Source organism: Pristiophorus japonicus, chromosome 26, assembly GCF_044704955.1.
Source record: "Pristiophorus japonicus isolate sPriJap1 chromosome 26, sPriJap1.hap1, whole genome shotgun sequence".
In the NCBI taxonomy this organism is placed as follows: Eukaryota; Metazoa; Chordata; class Chondrichthyes; family Pristiophoridae; genus Pristiophorus; species Pristiophorus japonicus.
The window spans coordinates 5677095-5701682 of record NC_092002.1 but is presented as its reverse complement, the minus strand read 5'-3'; the positions used below and the strand labels follow the sequence as shown (position 1 = coordinate 5701682).

General features: G+C 45.7%; 1 protein-coding gene across 5 annotated transcripts in view; it reads right to left on the bottom strand.

The window, feature by feature from the left end:
- sipa1l3 (signal-induced proliferation-associated 1 like 3) overlaps positions 1-24588 on the bottom strand; it is a 230675-nt gene that overhangs the window by 72590 nt on the left and 133497 nt on the right. For 4 of the 5 annotated variants that reach the window (XM_070867704.1, XM_070867703.1, XM_070867706.1 and 1 more), the window contains 3 exons: positions 23466-24042; positions 20687-20961; positions 679-927 (listed from right to left, as the gene is read on the bottom strand). In XM_070867704.1, coding sequence (XP_070723805.1) covers positions 679-927; positions 20687-20961; positions 23466-24042 — 1101 coding nt within the window. The remainder of the gene's footprint in view (positions 1-678; positions 928-20686; positions 20962-23465; positions 24043-24588) is intronic. The other variant, XM_070867707.1, reaches the window with a different exon arrangement.

The following is a 24588-nucleotide window of genomic DNA, read 5'->3' as shown; positions in this document are numbered from 1 at the left end:
ACATTTTCAATTGTCTAATTCTGCCCTCGAGTATCCCCGATTATAAATCGTTCAACCATGGGTGGTCGTGCCTTCTGTTGCCTGGGCCCCAAGCTCTGGAACTCCCTCCCCTAAACCTCTCCGCCTCTCTTTCCTCCTTCAAGGACGCTCCTTAAAACCGACCTCTTTGACCCAGCTTTTGGTCACCTGCGCTAATTTCTACTTATGCGGCTCGGTGCCAAATTGTTTTATCTCATGACACTCCTGTGAAACGCTTGGGACGTTTCACCACATTAAGGGCGCTATTTAAATACAAGTTGTTGTTAAATTGGGGACAGCATTACATGGTATTTACAGCACAGAAACAGGTCACTCGGCTCAACTGGTCGGTGCCGGTGTTTATACTCCACATGAACCTCTTCCCACCCTACTTCATCCTTAAATGCCTCTGCATTATTCACCGCAAACCATTGGATATGGTAGCAGGTTCCACATTCTAACCACTCTCTGGGTAAAGAAGCTTCTCCTGAATACCTTACTGGATTTATTAGTGACTATCTTATATTAATGGACCCTAATTTTGGTCTTCCCTACAAATGGAAACATCTTTTCTGCGTTTACCCTGTCGAACCTCTCCATAATCTTAATTAGATCAGCCCCATCAGCCGTCTCTACACAGCTCTGGAGGAAAGAACTTGCCTCTTGCTGTTCTTTGCTTGTGAATCACTGTATGCAACTGGGACTCCCTGCTGCTTGGAGGTTTGGTTGCGGGTCGATATCTGAGTATGTACAGGCCCTGCCCATCGCTGCGACTGTGCCGCACTGTGGATTGTGGGACCGCTCCACTGTAGAGTGCTGTTTCTGTACGGTGGTCTCAGTCCTGGAGGCATACTTTCGTTCTCAGTTTTAGTGTCCATTGTGTGCATTTCGTACAATTCAGAGCAACCCCTGCAGCAAATGGAGGCAAGGTATTAGTGACGGAATTAAGGCAATGATCTCACCAACCGCTCAAATGACGTTTCATAAAAGCAAGTATTTAAGAGCAAAACTCTAGATTGCTGCCACCTGTAATGAGGTGACAATGCTGTTTCCCTGAAGATCACTAGGGAAAGAGCATTTTGCATCGCTGGGTCTACTGAACAGCAAGTGCCACAGAGGATTCTGGGATGCTCTAGTGCTGAGTAACGGATGACTTATGTTCCAGTTAATTCAATATTTGCGGCATTACCATTGAAATTACTCTCCTGCCACGATATCTTTGCTTGGGGTTTTATACATGGCACTTTTTGTTGATGCTACTTGCATCTTGAGTCAGTTGTGGCTCAGTGGGTAACACTCTCACCTCTGGGTCACAAGGTTGTGGGTTCAAATTCCACTCCAGGGACTTGAGCACATAAATCTAGGCCTACACTCCCAGTGCAGTGCTGAAGGAAGCGCCGCACTGTCGGAGGTGCTGTCTTTCGGACGAGACGTTAAACCGAGGCCCCTTCTGCTCTCTCAGGTGGACGTAAAAGATCCCCCGGCACTATTTAGAAGACGAGCAGAGGAGTTACCCGCGGTGTCCTGGTCAATATTTATCCCTCAATCAACAAAACGAAAGCAGAATGTGTGGTCATTATCACATTGCTGTTTGTGGGAGCTTGCTGTGCGCAAGTGGGAGGCCACGTTTCCCACATTACAACAACGACTACACTCCAAACGTAATTCTTTGGCTGTAAAGCGCTTTTGGACATCCGGCGGTCGTGAAAGGCGCTTATATAAATGCAAGTCTTTCTTTCTTCTTTCAATGGTTACTTGAGCGGAAGGACGCAAGTTAAACCCCCAAGTGTGTCTCAGCTGAAGAGGCTGGATGGATGCTATTATCGGGCCTCAGCAACCCTGGTTTCCTGGTTTAGGGATGGCCAAAACAGCCCGGGCTCCGACTGCTATCCAACGAGCCTTATTGGAGGTGTACATGTGCGGATAGTTTGGGTTTAGCTGCATGTCCCCTACAGTTAAAACATCTATCTACCTACACACTCAGCTGAAGACGATGCGGGGGAGAAGCATCAGAGAGTATCTGACCTCTGGAATCATACCCCAGTAAAAATCTGCGTCTTTGAGGGAAAAATGGCAACAAAAACCCCCCCACACTGCCAAGTCAAAGCATACTGCTCTGGTAACTCTGAGCAACCAACTCGTGGGCGCCCCGGCAGACCGGTTACTTTGGTGCTTTCGTGGGCTGGAAGCAGATGTTGTCTCATATCCCAGCGTCTGCAAAGGAAGCCAAGGCTGAGGAGAACAACTTATCTGCCGAAACTTGGTTGGAGTCCAAATCAAGTGGGTTTTCCGAAACCGACCAAAGCAACATGACTGTCTGAGGATAGTCTGTGCTCAATCAAAAACAGACAGCTCCCAGCGAGCCTCTCTTTCACAGCGAGCCCGCAAGGAAGTCATTTATCAAGCTTGGTGAGAAGCCAATTCAATGAATCTGGAATCGAAGGAGAGGACGCTCCAGAGATGCAGAAGGGCGAGACAAACGATTCCAAGCATGGTCATGTTTGTGAAAGGAAACACTTTGCCCAAACAGAGTAAGTCACTTATAAAATTTGGTTTAAAGGAGGCAAAAGTTTGCCTTCAAGCATGGTTGGATTGCTTGATAACAAATGTTATTTCCCAACAGGCAAGGTCTGAGCTGGAGCACAGTGGATAATTCGAGGCACCACACTTCAGGAAAGGTGCAAGGCCTTAGAAAGGGTACAGGGGAGGTTTGCCAGGCTGTTACCAGGGATAAGGAACTTCAGTTATGAGGAGAGGTTGGAAAAGTTAGGACTGTTCTGCAAATGGCCTCCTTCTGTGCTGTAAGTTTCTATGATTCTATAACAAACATGAATCTAGGGATGGCATACGGTGCAAGAGGGCTCAAAAGAGCAGTCAAAACTGTTCCATATGCAGACTATAGATATACTCTCTGTAGTCACTGTATGGTTGTATAAAATGGAGACTTGTTACCTGATGTTCTATCAATAAGGTTTACACGGTGTATATGCTGGCACCACTAGAGGGTGCAACTGGTGGAGACCGGGGTTTCCTGCCCGTGTGGCAGAGGCTGTTCACCAGAGGGCACTGCAGAGAGAAACCTGAGGGTCACCTGCAGAGGTGTGCAGGGCCCAGTATAAAAGACTGCCCACCATGCTTGTGCCTCACTCTGGAGTTATGAATAAAGGACCAAGGTCACTGCAGTTTGAGTACAACACATTGACTCGTGGGGTCATTCATAAGTGCATTGCAGACATAATAGAAACTAACCCAATAAATGGGGGAGGGGGGGGGGGGTGGAAAGAGAGACAGGCTAAAAAAAAAAAAATCAGGATTCACTGTGCAAGACTATACTAGTGAAAGCTATCACATGAATGGTTGAGGTGAATAACAGATGCATTTAAGGAGAAGCTAGATAAACACGAGGGAGAAAGGAATGGAAGGAGATGTTGACCGGGTTAGATAACGCAAGGTGGGAGGAGGCTCATGTGGAGCACCAACACCGGGAAGGACCTGTCGGACCGAATGCCCTGTTCCTGTGCTGTAAAAACAAATGTATATTCACCTCAACGACTTAGAAAAGTTATTAATTCAAGATCTGCATGGATCTGGCAGTGTTTTCAATAGTTCCACCATTTTAATGTATCCATTAAGCCACTAGTTTGACAGAGCACAGAATACATAATTTTAAACCCCAATTTCTCTTCTGATGTCCCAATGCTGCTGTTTTCCAAAGATTTACTGGGTGATGGAACGAGCACGGTCTGGGCCACAGACTCTGCCACAGGGCAGTCAATGCTCCGCCTCAGTTGACGAAAGGCAAGGACCGCCAATCTCACTCAACTAAATCCCCCCTCCGGCCTTTCCCTCCGCTCAGTTGCCGATGCAGTCAGCAGATTGTACAGAAAGTAAGCAATTTCAGGCTGACTTAAGAGGAAGAAGTTTGTGTTAAATAGATACTATGCCGCTGGCATTCCACTAACTTGGCCACGAAACAAAACAGGTTGATACTAGTCCTTAAGTATTCTATTTAATTTTTTTTGGTGTACAAATTACTCTGGTTACCCAAAGGCACTGACGAAGGGATCTTGCTCAACATTTCCAACAACTCCTTCAGTGAGAAAGCTGCGGGGGTGGACTGAGAACTCAAAAATGAGGCGGTCATGGTCAAGTGAGGCTCAGATCCACAAGTGGGATTCAAGTTTTACATAAGAAATAGGAGCAGGAGTCGGCCATTCGGCCCCTCGAGCCTGCTCCGCCATTCAATAAGATCATGGCTGATCTGATCTTGGCCTCAGCTCCACTTCCCTGCCCGCTCCCCATAACCCTCGACTCCTTTATCGTTCAAAAATCTGTCTATCTCCACCTTAAATATATTCACTGGCCCAGCCTCCACAGCTCTCTGGGGTAGAGAATGCCAAAGATTCACGACCCTCCAAGAGAAGAAATTCCTCACCTCAGTTTTTATCCCAGTACTCCATATTGTCCATTCTACTTCCACCGCATTTAAGGAATTAAAGTTGAAACGATCGTTTGGATGGAATCGCATTAATTTCCAATGCACTATTATTGTTTTTATATTGACAGACAGATCACCACATGTAACTACCTCTATATAAAGACTTGCATTTATATAGCGCCTTTCATGACCACCAGACGTCTCAAAGCGCTTTACAGCCAATGAAGTGCTTTTTGGAGTGTAGTCACTGTTGCAATGTGCTTTTTATCCATTATTTGGATAAAATACAAGTGGTAAGCTACTTTATGAAATACTTGGGTAGAATCCAACAAGGAGGCCAGTTACCATCTAACCCCCACATTCTAAACGAAGACTACAAAAAGGAAGGCCAACTTTCTGTACCTTTTTTTTTAAAAAAAAGCACAATCGTAAAGCAGCTGACTACACTGAAAAATACCCTGTTTAATAGCTATTCGAGCCTGCAATGTAAATAACTTGCATATACACCGCGCCTTACATGAACTCAGCACATCTCAAAGCACTTTACAGCCAACAAAGTACTTTTTCTGGTAAAATGTGGTCATTGTTGTAATGCAGGAAATATTACACTGCCGTGTGATATTAGCAAACAGACATTAAACACATTCGTACATAAAAACATAGAACATAGGATCAGGAGTAGGCCATTTAGCCTGTTCCATCATTCATCTGTGACCTAACTCCATATAGGGTCGACGTAGAGAAGATGTTTCCCTTTGCGGTGAAACCGAAACTAGGGGCCATAAATATGAGAGTCATCAATAAATCCAATTGGAAATTCAGGAGAAACTTCTTTACCCAGAGAATGATTTGAATGTGAACCTCGCTATCACAAGGAGTGATAATCTTAAACACTTATCAGGCCATCTCTCCGCTTTCTCTTTTCTAGAGAAAAGAGCCCCGGCCTATTCAATCTTTTCTGATAGTGATGACCTTTCGGTTATCACCATCTTATAACCCATCATTATTTGTGCGCACTAGGCCCGTGCAGCAGAGCAGGTCTCCAGTCGTCTTGGGTAACCCTTGCCACTGGAACAAGACCTAGCTCTGACAAGCCCGTGTGGTGGCTGGTGTGAAACTCATTGGAGTCCTGGACTCCCCAACCAGTGCAAAAAGTTTCTCTCTATCTACCCTACCAGTTCCCCTTGACATCTTGTCACAATTCTTACAGAAGCACAAACCTACTTATACTAAATGGGCTTAACGCCATTGAAAAAGGTGATAAATTAATAGCCCAGGTTTGCAGAATTTGTGCTTATCTTACCTGTGATTATCCACCCATTTATTTTAATGGGCAGAAAGTCAAGGGCATGTTGAGCACTTGAAGCAGGAAACATAGCCCCTTAAATGTGTGTTCGCACATAGCACTTTCAGGATTTAAGTTGAAGTTTCAGAAGCTCAGTCTTGAAAAGTTGCTGGTATGTTTGGATTTGATGTTTTCTACCCTTCTTTTCTCCACCTTTCCACCTTGCCCCCGAAAGATTAGTGGACACAGCTATCCTGCTGCGGGTCAGACTGGGACTTGGTTCTTTTTCACTTACTGGTTTTGTTATTGATCTTTGGAGCTGATTTTTTTAAAATTCTGTTTTGTGATTTAAAAAAATAAATAAACTCATTGGAGACGACGTATGTTGGTGCTGGGGAATGGAATTATTTTCAGCACTCCGAGATATGAAAGTAAACTAGCACAAAATATAAAAACCAGATAGCAAGAGTTTCTATAAAAAGGAAAAAGAGTGGCTAAAGTAAATGTTGGTCCCTTAGAGGACGAGACCAGGGAATTAGTAATGGGGAACATGGGGATGACAGAAATGCTGAACAAATATTTTGTATCAGTCTTTACAGTAGAAGACACTAACAATATTCCAACAGTGGATAGTCAAGGGGCTGTAGTGGGGGAGTAACTTAACACAATCACAATCACTAAGGAGGTGGTACTCAGTAAGATAATGGGACTAAAGGCAGATAAATCCCCTGGACCTGATGGCTTGCATCCTAGGGTCTTAAGAGAAGTAGTGGCAGGGATTGTGGATGCATTGGTTGTAATTTACCAAAATTCCCTGGATTCTGGGGAGGTCCCAGCAGATTGGAAAACTGCAAATGTAATGCCCCTATTTAAAAAAGGATGCAGACAAAAAGCAGGAAACTATAGACCAGTTAGCCTAACATCTGTGGTTGGGAAAATGTTGGAGTCCATTATTAAAGAAGCAGTAGCAGGATATTTGGAAAAGTAAAATTCGGTCAGGCAGAGTTAGCATGGATTTATGAAGGGGAAGTCATGTTTGAAAAATTTGCTGGAGTTCTTTGAGGATGTAACGAACAGGGTGGATAAAGGGGAACCAGTGGATGTGGTGTATTTGGACTTCCAGAAGGCATTTGACAAGGTGCCACATAAAAGGTTACTGCACAAGATAAAAGTTCACGGGGTTGGGGGTAATATATTAGCATGTATAGAGGATTGGCTAACGAACAGAGAGTCGGGATAAATGGTTCATTCTCTGGTTGGCAACTTGTGGGGTGCCGCAGGGATCAGTGCTGGGACCCCAACTATTTACAATCTATATTAACGACTTAGAAGAAGGGACTGAGTGTAACGTAGTCAGGTTTGCTGATGATACAAAGATGGGAGGAAAAGCAATGTGTGAGGAGGACATAGACAGGCTAAGTGAGTGGGCAAAAATTTGGCAGATGGAGTATAATGTTGGAAAGTGTGAGGTCATGCACTTTGGCAGAAAAAAAAAATCAAAGAACAAGTTATTATTTAAATGGAGCAAGATTGTAAAGTACCGCAGTACAGCAGGACCTGGGGGTACTTGTGCATGAAACACAAAAGGATAGTATGCAAGTACAGCAAGTGATCAGGAAGGCCAATGATATCTTGGCCTTTATTGCAAAGGGGATGGAATATAAAAGCAGGGAAGTCTTGCTACAGCTATACAAAGTATTATTGAGGCCACACCTGGAATACCGTGTGCAGTTTTGGTTTGCATATTTACCAAAGGATATACTTGCTTTGGAGGCAGTTCAGAGAAGGTTCATTAGGTTGATTCTGGGGATGAGGGAATTGACTTATGAGGAAAGGTTGAGTAGGTTGGGCCTCTACTCATTGGAATTCAGAAGAATGAGAGGTGATCTTATCGAAACGTGTAAGATTGTGACAGGGCTTGACAAGGTGGATGCAGAGAGGATGTTTCCACTGATGGGGAAGACTAGAACTAGAGGGCATGATCTTAGAATAAGGGGCCGCCCATTTAAAGCTGAGATGAGGAGGAATTTCTTCTGAGGGTTGTTAATCTGTGGAATTCGCTGCCTCAGAGAGCTGTGGAAGCTGGGACATTGAATAAATTTAAGACAGAAATAGAGAGTTTTTCTTAAACGATAAGGGGTTATGGGGAGCAGGCAGGGAAGTGGAGCTGAGTCCATGATCAGATCAGCCATGATCTTATTGAATAGCGGAGCAGGCTCGAGGGGCCGTATGGCCTACTCCTGTTCCTATTTCTTATGTTCTTATGTACAGCGTGACTTTGAAAGAATGAAAGACCTGCATTTATATAACGCCTTTAACGATCACCAGACGTCTCAAAGCGCTTTATAGCCAATTAAGTTCTTTTGAAGTGTAGTCACTGTTGTAATGTGGGAAACGTGGCAGCCCACTTGCGCAGAGCAAGCTCCTACACACAGCAATGTGATAATGACCAGACAATCTGTTTTAGTGATGTTGATTGAGGGATAAATATTGGCCTCAGGACACCAGGGATAACGCCCCTGCTCTTCTTTGAAATAGTGCCATGGGATCTTTTACGTCCACTTGAGAGCGCAGATGGGGCCTCGGTTTAACGTCTCATCCGAAAGACGGCATCTCCGACAGTGCAGCATTCCCTCAGCACTGCACTGCGAGTGTCAGCCTAGATTTATGCGTTCAGGTTCCTGGAGTGGGACTTGAACCCACAATCTTCTGACTCAGAGGCGAGTGTGCTACCCACTGAGCCATGGCTGACACTTTGTGGGGAGTAAAACCCTCTTTACCTACTCTATTCCAATAACCTGCTCCCGCATCAAACTTTAAAGCACTCCTACTGCACCATTTTCCATTCTGCCCCCAAGCTATCTTGTACCCGCTAAGTGACATTACCAAACAACTACAAATTCTGGGCCACAGCCCAATAGGAATTGGATGAGGACATTCTCACCACATTTCACACCGACATTTTAAAAGAAAAACGCATCGCCATACTGCAGCTCTCCCTGAGCACGTCCATCAGAGTTCCATACTGGGCTGCACGAGCAGCCACGAATCGAACTGTTAAACCCAGCAGAATGATTCACTGTAGAATGCGCACAGCAAACAGAACACTTCCACGGGCCATAGCTTTATAAAAGGCGTTGCCAGAACAGCTAAACTGTACAATCTTTCACAACACTCTTCAGCTTTAGGTTACCTGGAACTGCCTTCAACAAGCTGCTGACAATCTCGAGGTCTTTCTGTGCGGGAGAGGGGGCAGGCTGTGAGATGACAGCGCACTCTCAATCCAGCACAAGCTCGCTATTGAGGAATTTTATTTTGTGAAATTATAACTTTGGTTCGTTAGCCTTGGCTTCCTTGCGCACAAGCTTACAACTTCTACCATATATTATATATATATATATTTTTTTTAAAAACACACACACACTGCCCCAACATGTTTTTAGTAGTCATTCTGAAACCACAAAGCAGGCGTGGTCAAGATGATATGTGCCAAACTCTACATTAAGGCTGGATCATCCCACAATTTTGTTATAATCACTTACTCAACCATTACTGAAATATTCGCCTTAAAAGCAGCAAAAGCATTTTTTAAAAAGCAGTTTACATCTGTGCTTCCCCCAGCAGATTTATTCAGCGAGAAGCTGAGCCTTATTGTGAGAGAGAGTTTGTGAGGTGTTATCTAATCTTAGCTGAGGGGCATTAGGGCCACCATCAATGTTCCCGCTCATTTATTTTGGGCGCGGTCCCTTTAAATTTGCTGCAGCTGCCGTACATGTGCAGTTTCGTCCCGTGGCAGCGACTGGAGGCGCCTGCGCGGGACTTTCCGAATGACAGGCGGCCGTGCACCTTGGGGGAAATACTGGCCACTATACTTGCTGTAAGTGCATGTTCTTGCATTCTGGGCGAGGAGAGGATCTGACTTGGCCGTGTTACCCTCCCCATCCCCTCACAGTCGAATACCTTGCCGAGACTCATCGGCCACTGGCACGCGATGGCAGAGGGCACCCGTGGAACTGTACCCCAGCAAAGGGATCAACACCTTTGGAAGGGGGAGGGGGAGAAATTGAAAAACTTCAGCTGTGAGATGATGCTCCCGCTTATTTTGCACTTAAAAATTTCCTCAGACTTATTCTGTCTCCGAACAAGATTAAACATTACAAAGATAATGGCAATTTTGGGAAGCCGTGTGATCGGAGGCATCACTGGTTTGGCACCCCACCCAGTTTTACGCTCTGTTGAAGTCAGCGGGGAGAAATTTTGGGCAGGGCATAACACCGGTGATCAGCCCAATCCCGTGGGATTCTCGCCCAGACATTTGGGTCAAAACTTCCCTTTCCCAGGTAATAGTACTCTCTCTGCTATATTCCTCCATGTAAGGGGTATGGGGATAGTGCGGGACGGTGGAGATGAGGCAGATCAGCCATTATCTTATTGAATGGCGGAGGAGGCTTGAAGGGCCGAATGGCCCACTGCAGCTCCTATATCCTCAGTGACAGTACTCTCTCTGCTATATCACATCACTGACCTGCTAAGTGCACAGAAATAGAAAGCGTTTGCTTGGCATGCAATCTTGCAAAATTTTTCACTCATTGTAATGTATTTGCGTCATGGGTTCTTACTTAAGAATTCATAACAACACTTTGTTATTAAGAACTAGTTGGTTTATTAATAAAGGTTTAACAAACGACACATTACCAGTTCATCCACTAGGCTCACAACTGCATACCTCAACATGGATGACCTAGACCTAACTGGCCGGGGTTTTATTGAGTCTTGAGCAACACGTGACTGGCTGAACCACTCTCAATGCAACAGTTCCACAAACCTGTGAGCAGACGCACAGGTGCATACATTATATCTTCAAATCTGTCCTTAACCGGGGAAGGGGGGGTGTGGTTGCAGAAGCTACTTTTGTTGACAGCAAAACAAAAAGATATTGGTGATTGGTGCAGCAGTACTCTTTGCATTTCAGACACCCAGTGTCAGCAGCGAGCACTCCTGGTCAGCATGGATTCGATCTAGACTGAAAGTTGGCTCCATTCTGCCCCGACAACGTGTTTGAGCCCCAAGCTTCAGAATGACATGGCGTCAGCCTCTTTAGCCACTATTGCGGCCTGATTGAGGTGACCAAATTAATGCTACATTAGATGCAACTCTGTGTTGTGGGTCCATGCCCTGAAGATACTGGGTTGAAGCTGTTCCAGTTTGGAAGAGGCTTTCAACTCTTCAGAATGAGCTTCATTCAAACCCTGAGCCCACAATGAAAGGACAGTAGACTGAAAGAAAGTGGCCCTTGTTGGAACGAACCACTTTGGGCGGAATGGTTTACTTCAACATCCGACGCCAAGCAGTTTGGTCATGCACCTTTTTAAAAAGAAAAATGAGTGTCACATGGAAGATGAGTTGCTTAATGTACAATAATTTGCAGACAACTATACTACAGAAGCCTATACTGAACAGACTACGGTATTTAACCATGAAATTAACTTGTGGAATCCAAATGCATGCTTTGTTCATTGCGATCAAGGAGAGAGATAAAGATTTCCTAACACTCAAACTAAATAAAACCCAAATTTATTTTAAAGCATGTGGGACTGAAGAAACTTCTGAAGATGTTCAAAGCTATTCCTTTCAACTCCAACAAGGATGTAGAAACATAGAAACATAGAAAATAGGTGCAGGAGTAGGCCATTCGGCCCTTCTAGCCTGCACCGCCATTCAATGAGTTCATGGCTGAACATGCAACTTCAGTACCCCCTTCCTGCTTTCTCGCCATACCCCTTGATCCCCCTAGTAGTAAGGACTTCATCTAACTCCCTTTTGAATATATTTAGTGAATTGGCCTCAACAACTTTCTGTGGTAGAGAATTCCACAGGTTCACCACTCTCTGGGAGAAGAAGTTTCTCCTCATCTCGGTTCTAAATGGCTTACCCCTTATCCTTAGACTGTGACCCCTGGTTCTGGACTTCCCCAACATTGGGCACAGTTTTCCTGCATCTAACCTGTCTAAACCCGTCAGAATTTTAAACGTTTTTATGAGGTCCCCTCTCATTCTTCTGAACTCCAGTGAATACAAGCCCAGTTGATCCAGTCTTTCTTGATAGGTCAGTTCCACCATCCCGGGAATCAGTCTGGTGAACCTTCGCTGCACTCCCTCAATAGCAAGAATGTCCTTCCTCAAGTTAGGAGACCAAAACTGTACACAATACTCCAGGTGTGGCCTCACCAACTGTAGCAACACCTCCCTGCCCCTGTACTCAAATGTGTTTCAATTAACTTAACTCGCCTTGGAGTCAAAAGATATGAACTACATCTACTCATGATTATTCAGTCTTTTTTACGACATGAACATAAGAACAGAAGAATTAGGAGCAGGAGTGGGCCATGTGGCCCCTCGAGTCTACTCCGCCATTCAATGAGATCATGGCTGATCTTCGACCTCAACTCCGCTTTCCTGCATTATCCCCATATCCCTTGATTCCCTTAATATCCAAAAATCTATCAATCTTGGTCTTGAATATACTCAATGACTGAGCCTCCACAGCCCTATGGGGCAGAGAATTACAAAGATTCACCCCCCGCTCTGGGTGAAGAAATTTCTTCTCATCTCAGACCTAAATGGTCGACCCCTTATTCTGAGACTGTGACCCCTGGTTCTAGATTCCCCAGCCAGAGGAAACATCCTCCCTACATCTACCCTGTCAAGTCCTGTAAGAATTTTGTATCTTTCAATGAGATCATCTCTCATTCTTCTAAACTCGAGAGAATATAGGCCTAGTCTACTCACTCTCTCCTCATAGGACAATCCCCCCATCCCAGGAATCAGTCTGGTGAACCTTCGTTGCACTCCCTCTATGGCACGTATATCCTTCCTTAGGCAACGAGACCAAAACTGTACACAGGTTGAATCTCCCTTATCCAGAACCATTCCCGGCCACCGAGTGGAGCATGCGCAGAACTCCGACATGAACTAATTTAAATCCTTCCTCACAATCACTGGCCTGAACCCGCGATCCACCGCCCACGGCCCCATGATCTCTCTGCTGCACTCCCAGCCCCAAGCCAGCCAGCCCAGATATCCCCTTGCTCAGCACTTGTACCATGTACCAACCAATTTACATAGAAATATAGAAAATAGGTGCAGGAGGCGGCCATTCAGCCCTTCGAGCCTGCACCAACATTCAATATGATCATGGCTGATCATGCAACTGCAGTACCCCATTCCTGCTTTCTCTCCATACCAATTGATCCCTTTAGCCGTAAGGGCCACATCTAACTCTCTTTTGAATATATCTAACGAACTGGCCTCAACAACTTTGTGGTAGAGAATTCCACAGGTTCACAACTCTGAGTGAAGTTGTTTCTCCTTATCTCAGTCCTAAATGGCCTACCCCTTATCCTTAGACTGTGACCCTGGTTCTGGACTTCCCTAACATCGGGAACATTCTTCCTGCATCTAACCTGCCCAATCCTGTCAGAATTATATGTTTCTGTGAGATCCCCCCTCATTCTTCTAAATTCCAGTGAATATAAGCCTAGTCGATAGTCTTTCCTCATATGTCAGTCCTGCCACCCTGGGAAATCAGTCTGGTGAACCTTCGCTGCACTTCCTCAATAGCAAGAATGTCTTTCCTCAGATTAGACGACCAAAACTGTACACAATATTTAAGGTGTGGCCTCACCAAAGCCCTGTACAACTGCAATGACCACCCCGCGTCCAGAAAAATCCCTTATCCAGAACAGACCAGGTCCCGAGTGTGTCAGATAAGGGAGATTCAACCTGTACAATACTCCAGTGCAGTCTCACCAGGGCCCTATAAAATTGCAGTAAGACATCATTACTCTTATACTCAAATCCTCTTGTAATAAAGGCCAACATACCATTTGCTTTCTTAATTTCTTGCTGTACCTGCATATTAACTTTGAATGATAAGGGAGTCAAGGGCTATGGGCAGCGGGCAGGGAAGTGGAGTTGAGGCCAGGATCAGATCAGCCATGATCTTATTGAATGGCGGAGCAGGCTCGAGGGACCAGGTGGCCTACTCCTGCTCCTATTTCTCATGTTCTTTCAGTGATTCATATACAAGGACACCCAGGTCCTGCTGAACACTAACATTTCCAAATCTCTCACTGTATTAAAAAAAACACTCTTTTTCTATTAATCCTACCAAAGTGGATAACTATGAATCAGCCAGTCATTCGAATTAGGCGGCTTTGAATGATCAAGAGAAGGTTGCACTTAACTCTTGCTCCGAGTTGCGTATTATCCCTTTTTCAAGTGAAACTAAAACTATATTTAGTTGTTTCATGCCCCACCTTCGATGGAATAAATCTAATTCCGCACACTTGGCAGTGCAGGGAGGTGCAGCAGGTTAAGTGCTCATTAAGTTGCCACATAATGCGGTACATCGGGAAAATTTGTTGTCTAAGGCAGAGCTAGTCCATCACAATCCAGGCTAATCTATTAAACGGATTACATTTTGGAACAGCAAAACCAAGCCGGAGTACACTGCACACCTGCCAAAAAGTGGATATTGCGGGCCGCACAGAAACTCAGTATTGGAGTCCGTGATTCCCTTCAACAATGATGTTGCTGTTTTGATGGTCTAAATGTTTCACTCATTTGGCACAAATTATTTCCGCAGAAACATCAGCATTTTAATAGCTGGAAAAAGTACCAAAGCCAAATTTCTGTTCTGCCAAGTCCCTGCTCTCTCTCCCCCCCCGTCCCCAAATGAGGCAAGTTGGAATCGGACAGTGATCCATGAGCCGTTCTCAGGCACCTCCTGGTGGACTGTTTCAGGTCGGTATTTTTCAACCAACAGTGCTTTACTGCGACAGTCACAACAGAGTGCGCTTAAGGACTGATGTCAGCAATGTATTGATCGCATGCAAGTCACAGTAGTCTTGAAAGAGCTGAATAAAGGACTTTATGTTGAGGCCGTATGCTAAATGCAAGTCACTGTGCGATGCCTGTCAGAAGGCATTTTATTTTCATTCAAAGCAAATTTGTATTGTTCAAAAGAGAAAAAAAAAAACTTGCATTTATATAGTGGCTTTCACGACCACCAGAAGTCGCAAAGCGTTTTACAGCCAATGAAGTACTTTTGGAGTGTAGTCACTGTTGTAATGTGGGAAACGTGGCAGCTAATTTGTGCACAGCAAGCTCCCACAAACAGCAATGTGATAATGGCCAGATAATCTGTTTTTTTGTTATGTTGACTGAGGGATAAATATTGGCCAGGACACAGAGGAGAACTCCCCTGATCTTCGAAATAGTGGCCGTGGGATCTTTTACGTCCACCTGAGAGAGCAGACGGGGCCTCGGTTTAACGCCTCATCTGAAAGGCACCTCCCACAAAGCAACACATCCTCAGCACTGCACTAGAGTGTCAGCTTAGATAATGTGGTGATAAATGGCCGGGTTTCATGCCTTTGAGCAGGAGTTGTACTCGGTTTCTGATGTGGTGCAAACTAAAAAGCGAAGTGTACTCTTTTTCACATTGCGTTTCCTTTCCCCTCCTTCCCCCGGGCTCAGGCAAGACAAAACTAGCCCGACTACAGAGCACAGTACAAAAGTTTGAAAAGGCAGCTTTGTGCTAAAAGCAGCAAAAGAAAGGCGAGTCACAATGGAAGGGGGGAAAAAAAAAATCGTGGCCATTCATTGGTCACGTCTGGATACAAAGTCAGTTAAGCTGTGAACACACTACCCTCTGGGCCTTTGAGCAAGTTGAGCGGACAATGCATCAAGCTGGACAGCATCCTCAATTAAAGAGTGAAAAAGCACTCCACCCTCAGTTAAATATCCCTGGGAGCCAAGCACTGTCCACACCAAAAGGAGCTGTCTGGGGAGGTGAATGACCTACAACGCCGCATTAAATAAGAACACAAGAAATAGGAGAAATAGGCCATACGGCCCCTCGAGCCTGCTCCACCATTCAATAAAATCATGGCTGATCTTCGACCTTAACTCCACTTGCCTGCACTGTCCCCATATTCCTTGATTCCCCTAGAGTCCAAAAATCTATCCATCTCTATCTTGAATATACTCAACGACTGAGCATCCACAGCCCTCCGGGGCAGAGAATTCCAAAGATTCACAATGTTCTGAGTGAAGAAATTCCTCTTTATCTCAGTCTAAATGGCCGACCCCTTATCCCGAGATTGTGCCCCTCGTTCTGGACTCTCCAGCCAGGGGGAAACAGCCTCTCAGCATCTACCATGTCAATGCTTTTAAGAATTTTATATGTTTCAATGAGAGCACCTCTCATTCTTCTAAACTCCAGAGAACATAGGCCCAATCTGCTTAATCTCTCCTCACAGAACAACCGTCTCATCCCAGGAATCCATTGAGTTAAATAGTAAAAACAAAAAGATATACAAACACATCAGAAGCCAAGGTTAAGTAAAACAGCAACAGTCTTATAACCAAGGGTGGGGTTTGTAATAAAAAAGGGCAACGTGATCACTTTCTATTTTCTTTCGATACTTGGTGGTGACAGTGAGCAGTCACGTTTACTTCATGGGGATCTGTCGAGGGAACCTCACCAGGAGGAAGCACCTTTAAAACTAGCTCGCAAAAGAATCCTCCTTTTAGATTTGTTCTGTCGGCCTCCTGTGATTTCAGCTTTAAACAGCCAGCGCTGACAAACTCACCCTGGCCACAAGTTGGTAAACACTGCCGAGCCTGGCAGCAAGAGGGGCTGGTTGTCGGAGCACTCTTGGGCTAATCACCTTCATCTTCGCTGATTATAAGAACATAAGAAATAGGAGCAGGAGTAAGCCATGCGGCCCCTCGAGCCTGCTCCGCCATTCAATAAGATCATGGCTGATCCGATCATGACTCAGGTCCACTTCCCCGCCTGCTCCCCATAATCCCTTATCGGTTAAGAAGCTGTCTATCTTTGTCTTAAATTTATTCAATGTTCTAGCTTCTCTGAGGCAGCGAATTTACAACCCTCAGAAAAGAAATTCTTCCTCATCTCAGCTTTAAATGGGCGGCCCCTTATTCTAAGATCATGCCCTCTAGTTCTAGTCTCCCCCATCAGTGGAAACATCCTCTCTGCATCCACCTTGTCAAGCCTCCTCATAATCTTGTACTTTTCGATAAGATCACCTCTCATTCTTCTGAATTCCAATGAGTAGAGGCCCAACGTTCTCAACCTTTCCTCATAAGTCAACCCCCTCATCTCCAGAATCAACTGAGTGAACCGTTTCTGAACTGCCTCCAAAGCAAGTATATCCTTTTGTAAGTATGGAAATCAAAACAAAGACTGATGAAGACACCCTTTAGTCCACTCTAGCCCATCAATTCAGAAAGCACCCACGGTCTCTGTTCATGAAGTGATTGCTGGGTTCCTGCCTACACTGCCCTACGGAGCCCATTCCATGTGCTAATGGCTCAGTGTACGAAAGTACTTCCTGACATCAATCTGAAAGTTGCCTTGTGCAAGTGAAGCAGGGCCCCCATGTCCTGTCAGCGGTACAGGGCAGTGGAACTGCACTTAGTGGCTTCAGCCTGCAACTATAGCATCACTGGGACCAGTTCACACAGCGATTTCTCATTGCACAGGCATTTTCCACATTCAATGTTGACATGAGAAGCTTGACCAAAAACCTGTGGCACAGGAAGCAATGTCGTAGATAGGAAATGTACTCTTGCAGAACACTTCGAATGTAATAAATGGCATATTGTTCTAAGTGGCCCTTTTTCCCCCCCCCACGTGTGAATGTTGGCAGGTTAACTGGGAGGCATTAACAGCCGCGCCAGGGCACCCACGGCCGAGCCAATCCTATTGCCACCAGACATCCCTACATGCACTTGCCAGCGTGGATCACTGTATAGTGATCGGGATTTCCTCTCCGAACCTAAGTCTTATCACTGCACCCCGGTTGTCATCTCAGATGAGAACGGCATGGGGTCGAACCACAGGACCTTCCCGGTTTATATTATTTGGGACTTCACTGGGGAAGCTGCAGCAATAAATCTTAGTAAAGTCTACATGAACAGAAATGAGATCCAGTGACAACATAACATTTTACAGTTATCTTAAAACTGCGTTTTAAATAGAACCTCAGGCTTGTTAAATATCCTGTTTAAAAAGAGTCACGCCTGCCAATAAAACCGCTGCACTCACTCAGCTCTCTCCCTCTCTAGCATATCTTAGTTAGCTCCCCAAAATATAGACATCTGCCTTAGAATCACTCCTAATCATCCAGTATTCTACCCCAATTTTACCCCAACTCCCTTCCCTCATTCATAATCCTGAGTGCCTCACGTTTTACTTACTTGTTTAGTCTCAGAAGTCAGTAGAAGGGATGCACACAGCGCACATGCACCATATGGGACGGGACTAAGTGGCACCAGAATAGTTCTGGGCGGGCCCCGTGTTCGGAACCGGCCACACTTCTACCCTGCAGACTGGAGGGGAGGCCCGAGCCGGTGGCTGATGAGTAACCCTGGTGTAACATGCTATGCCTGATCCCAGGGATGGGCATTATTATTATTTCCTAACCTTCAGACTTCTTTTGGAAGCTTTGGCTGCGCACCAGCCGTGCGGGTTGGTACAAGTCCGAACGCATAACCCTGCTATTAAAACCGGAATGGCGAGCTTGCGTTATTTGTAAAATTACATTCAATCCTTGACATCACTTCGCAACCTGCAAAGATTACAAAGTGCCTTTGGCAGTTAAGAAAATGCTCTTAGTCCCATCAAGACCCAAACAATTAAATCCTTGCTGCTCTGACCACCCTCACTGTGGTCAATGTTTAGGGCAGGGTCACGATGATTGGTGATAACACCCCCTTCAGTGTCCAAGAATTCACAGTGGAGTCATCAGACCCATTATGCAGCTGTGACTCACAGGCACTTCTTCCAAGAAAACAGCTTATATCTATTTTAAAGAAAATCCATGTGTGTTAAGAAGCAGGACTGTGAGTCAGTCAGCTGAGGAGTCTGTGCACTTACAGGATCATTATTGTAGCCAGAATTATCCAATGGCAAAGTCACATGCTGCCCACAAACAGGAGTTAGACAAGCACGTGGCGGTTAGACACGAGCCGAGAGATTTAAAGTAACAATTCGGAGGAAAGGACCGAATGTGCGCCGAGGGCAAGGGTTGTTTGCCAATATAGCGGCTGATCAAAAAGAGGGAGAGAAAATGACAGAACGGGCAGTAAAAAAAAAGGAATGGCTGTGGGAAAAGTTTTTTTTAAAGTCTGTGTCGCATCAAAGGAAGGAACGACGTGAATGGCTCCATATAATTGCCAGCTATTATTGATGTAAACAGGCAGCATAGAAGGCCATGTATTTTAGGACTAAACAACAGGCCAGAAAGCCCCAGGTACAATTTATGGCCTGTTGCAGACAATAGTTGGGCAGTTACAGGGGCTTCAGTATCCTTGGGCTCCAGGGGTGGGGCGTTGAGATAAACAAATCAGCTCGTGTTCCTGCCCCCATTCTTGTGGCGTCAGCTGTGGCTCAGTGGGTAACACTCTCGCCTCGGAATCAGAAGGTTGTGGGTTTATAGTGAGCACTAAAAATTTAGATTGACACTCCAGTGCAGTACTGAGAGCACGCTGCACTGTTGGAGGTGCCAGCTTTCAGATGAGACGTTAAACCAAGGTCCAGTCTACTCTCACAAGTGGATGTAAATTACCCCGTGGCACTATTTCAAAGAGGAGCAGGATTGAGTCAGTCAGCTGAGGAGTCTGTGCACGCACTTGTAGCCAGAGTTATCCAATGCCAATATTTATCCCTTAACCAACATATCAAAAAAAATGGTTATCTGGTCATTATCGCATTGCTGTTTGTGGGAGCTTGCTGTGCGCAAATTGTCTGCCGCATTTCTCTCAATGCAACAGTGACTACACTCCAAAACGTACTCCATTGGCTGAAAAGCAGATTGAGATGTCCGGTGGTCATGAAAGGCGCTATATAAATCCAAGTCTTTCTTTCTTTCAGGAGTGTAGAAGTTTATTTGAAGAGTTTCTTTTTATATATAATCAGTAAAAATATTGGTATCTTTTTCACAAGCAGTTTTCATTAAACATTTTCCCTTTTCTATTGATGAAAGGATTCCAGACGGAAGCTCAGTTTACACTGAAATGCAAGTCCCAGCTCTCCTCGGACTGACTTTTACATGTAGTCAAATCAAAAAACAAAGCACGATGAAAATAGAAAAGTACGGCTTCATGCTTCAAGCCAGTGTCTACTCTTGTTCCAAATCACCATTGCAATTCAACCTGTGGTAATTTCACAACTGACCCATGGTCGTGCTTTCGACTGCGTTCTGGAAACAACCTCTCATAATATGGAAACCATCTGAATAAATTCTAGCTGATCCTGAATAAACGTGGCTAGGGAATCTCTCATCACATTTAAAAAGTACTTGGACATGTACTTGAAGTGCCGAGACTGGAAAGTGGGATTAGGCTGGATAGCTCTTTATCGGCCGGTGCAGACACGATGGGCCAAATGGTCTCCTTCTGTGCCATAAATTTCTATGATTCTATGATTTGTTTCAACGGGTCTGGTTTGGAACTAACCCTGGTTTTCCAGATAGTTTAATATAGATTGACCTCTCCCCTCTCTATCATCTCTGGAATCTCCTCCAGCCCCACAACCCCCACCCCACCCAGAGATGTCTGCGGTTCTCTAATTCTGCCCTCTTGAACATCCCTGATTATAAATCGCTCCACCATTGGTGGCCGTGCCTTCTGTTGCCTGGGCCCCAAGCTCTGGAACTCCCTCCCTAAACCTCTCTGTCTCTTTCCTCCTTCAAGATGTTCATTAAACCTACCTCTTTGATCAAGCTTTTGGTCACCTGCGCTAATTTGTACTTATGCAGCTCGGTGTCATAATACCCCTGTGGGACGTTTCACTAGGTTAAAGGCGCTATACAAATACAAGTTGTTGCTGTTGCAGATGGTGGTTGTACCTACCTGCGTGGGCTCCCGTCGTCATGGGGTGGGATGATAACCACCTTCACAGTCACCGATGTCCTCAGGAGATCAATCATCTGGTCGTGGGTCAGCGTTACTATTGCCACCTTACAGATTTCCACCAGTCTACTTCCCTGTCTCAGTCCAGCTTGCCAAGCAAATCCATATTCTTCCACCTCTGCCACTGTGCCATCATACTTGACGTGAAAGCCAAGTTGCCCGAGTCCATTCCTCCGCAGAGTCATGTCAACAGTTTCACATCCTTCCGTCACAATCTGGGGTGCCAAGGTGAACAAACACGAACCTCATCATTAAGGCCAAGCACACGTGGCTCAATGGCTTTCTACCTAAGCCAAAGTATCAAGCTGTTTGGCGGACAAAAGTTTTTACAGTTGTTATTTTATGGTGAAAAGAAAACGCACGGGCATCAAATGAATAGGATGCCATGAGTTTACTTGAAACAAGAAATGGAACAGATCTACCTTCAAGGACACCGTTGGGGGGTGGGGGGGGCAAGATCATCAAATAGGAGCAGGAGTCGACCATTTGGTCCCTCGAGCCTGCTCTGCCATTCAATGGCTGATCTGATCTTGGGCTCAACTCAGATTCCCTGCCCACTCCCCATAACCCTCAACTCCCTTATCATTCAAAAATCTGTCTATCTCCACCTGAAATATATTCACTGACCCAGCCTCCACAGCTCTCTGGGGCAGAGAATTCCAAAGATTCACCACCCTCTGAAAAGAAAGAATTCCTCCTCATTTCCGCTTTAAATGGGCGGCCCCTTATTCTGAAACTATGCCCCCCCAAGTTCTAGATTCCCCCAAGGTCATGAGGGCCAGCAAGACAAAACAGCAACTGGGTAAATTACTGCCCATTGGCCACCGCTGGTGGGCACTAGTTCAGGTCCATGGAATCAAGGATCTATTGCCTCTGGCTGGAGTGTCTAGAACTAGGGGGCATAATCTCAGGATAAGGGGTCGGCCATTTAGGACTGAGATGCGATGAGGAGAAATGTTTTCACTCTGAGGGTGGTGAATTTTTGGAATTCTCGACCCGAGGGGTCAGGGGATGCTCATTCAAGATGGAGATTGCTAGATTCTAAGAGAATCAAGGGATATGGGGATAGTGCGGGGAAACTGAGTTGAGGTAGATCAGCCATGATCTTATCGAGTGGTGCAGCAGGCTCGTGGGCCGAATGGTTTCTCCTGCTCCTGTTGTTTATGTTAAGGATTCAGAAAATGTTTTCATAAAAATATTCAGGCTGTGCCAAGGCAGCATTAGTTCAACGATCAGGTTTAATGATGAAATTTGAGCTCAGTCGTGGCAGGTGTTCCTGTAATACTGTACCCAACGTGAGATGTTAATGGTCATTTGTGCAATATTTACTTTCTCACTGAGTACACATAAAAGGATGCCTATTCTTAAAACCTCAATAAAGATTCTTTTAAAACAACCAGGGCAACATTTATGGTTTATGATTAACCCAAATCATTGAAGGACAAGGAAAGTCTTCTGTTCAAAATACTCCCCCAATGCCTATGTGGAGGAAAAAAATCCCATAAATTTACACTGTATGCAGCCTGAAGCACCTTTTCCCTCCCAAGGTCAGGTATCTCAAGATTGGTGCGAAAGCTAGACTAAAGTTGTGATTTCCCATTAAAATTAATCAGGTCACAAGATACAAGAGAAGCTCTTAGAGGCGAGGAGACCCAAAACGGCAGATCGCTACTGGGCAGCAAGTTTATTTTTGAAAGGCAACATATTGATGCGTATTTTTCTTCACGGATTCTGGTCCCTGGAGTATTTTGAACACATCTAAGGGAGCGCTTTCTATTTGAAGTGTTGCCAAGCTTTTGTCTCCGCTTTAAGGCCAGAGAGGCCAAGTTTAATCGCGAGCCTATGATGCCAACCAAACACAGGTTGGACCTGCATAGGGGAACGGCAACTCAACTTGGCTTAGGTGGGACAAAACTGGTCACGGTTCTCAGTTTTTGATCACTATCTACTGAAAATGCACGCTGGGACAAGGCACAAGAACAGAATCTAGTTCGGCTGCGGTGCCATCCTACACTTCTCTGGGACAGGAGGAGGCTTGAGGTGTATAAAATAATGAGGGGCCTAGATAGAGTGGATAGGAAAGACCTATTTCCCTTAGCAGAGAGGTCAATAACCAGGGGGCATAGATTTCAAGTAATTGGCAGAACTTTTGGAGGGAAGATGAGGAGAAATGTTTTCAGCCAGAGGGTGGTGGGGGTCTGGCACTCTCCGCCTGAAAGGACGGTAGAGGTAGAAACCCTCATCACATTTAAACAAGCACTTGGATATGCTCTAAAGTGCCATAACCCACAGGGCTATGGACAGAGAGCTGGAAAATAGGATTAGGCTGGGTAGCTTTTTGTCGGCCGGCCCGGTCACGATGGACCAAACGGCCTCCTTCTATGCATAAATTTCTATGATACACCCCCTGGCACAGTCAATCAGCCTGCTATACTCATTGTCAAGACTCATACACGATGAAGGGCTACAGAAGGTGTCTAGTGCCCCTGAAAATATATACCAGTGGGGAATCAGCACTAAAGGGGAGGGGAGGATAAAGGGGAAATAATTGTGACAATTGGCTTCAATACCCCTGGGCTAACAAGATGAAGAAAGATTGGGCTGACACATTTGGGAGAGCTATTTGAGCGAGATAGTGGAGGGCGGCTTTACCCATGGAACATAGCAGAAAATTCATAAGTTAAAAAAAATCCCAGAATTTAAGCTCCCCCTCTCTCACCTTCAACCTCTGAACAATTTCCTTAACGTCTTCCACATTCTCCTCCAACGCTCGTATAAATATGCAGTCACCTCTGCCATGGAAAATTTTGATTGTGGAGGAGTCAGGAGTCCAGCCAATTACATCCCCACTGAAGCAGTTGAACACCACGTCCTTGGTGCCTTGCTCAATAACCACGGCGAATTCGTTGGAGACACCGAGAACGCACTCCACTTCGATGGCCTGGCTGTAATCCTGGGCGTAGACCCGCCACGTGATGGCCCCTGCACTGTAGAGCTCGGCCCCCACCCGGGGCTTCGCCTTCTCCTTCTTCTTTGCGGTCAGTAAGATGAGGTTAAACTTTCCAGTAGATTCGACGGGCGTGTTGGTGACGCTGTTTTCCGCCAGGTCCTTCAAGTATTCCTGTCGCGTCCGAGTCGCCATGGCGTGAAACTTCTCCGACTTGTGCGCTGCCTTCTCTCCGTTGATGACCTTTGCCAGGAGAAAGTCTCGGAAAACGTCCGACTTGCTGAAAGTGAAGCCGTTGGGAATGGGCGGCCCGAAGAGTGGGACATCCTTGGACCTGGTCACTGCCACGCTGTCGGGACAAAACAATCCAAGTTTTAAAACAGTAACTCTCTCTCTGCCCTCCCCGCCCCCCACCACCCTTTTCTTTCATTCCCCTGAAGATGCTAACTCCTGTGGGGTCCGATTCCACAGTCCTCTTGTACCCTCAATCAAGTGTCCTTTCTTTCCATTCCTCACGCAGTGCTGGCAGGGTTTTCCAACTGTTGGGGCAGGCATCATAGCCAAGCCCAGTGCTGTCCTCGCCCGATGTCCATAACCCCTGCGTTTTCGAGCAATGGGGTCACTGGATATCAATCAGGAGCAGGGTGGAGGGCCACCCACCATTCCCCCCGCGTCCAACCGCAACACCCCAACTGAGGTCAGCTAAGTCACAGCTTTTCTGTATGTCTTAATGTGGCTGGAGGGAGGTGGGGTGAGATATTTTGGTTTGGGGATTCGGTTGGAAGGGTCTGTCTTGGGATGTATGCAGTTTGGCTGCGGGGGGGGACGTATATGGATCGAGGATCCAGGAGAGGCGAGTGTTCGGGGCCCAGAAGAGCGGAGGGCCCAGGGGGCA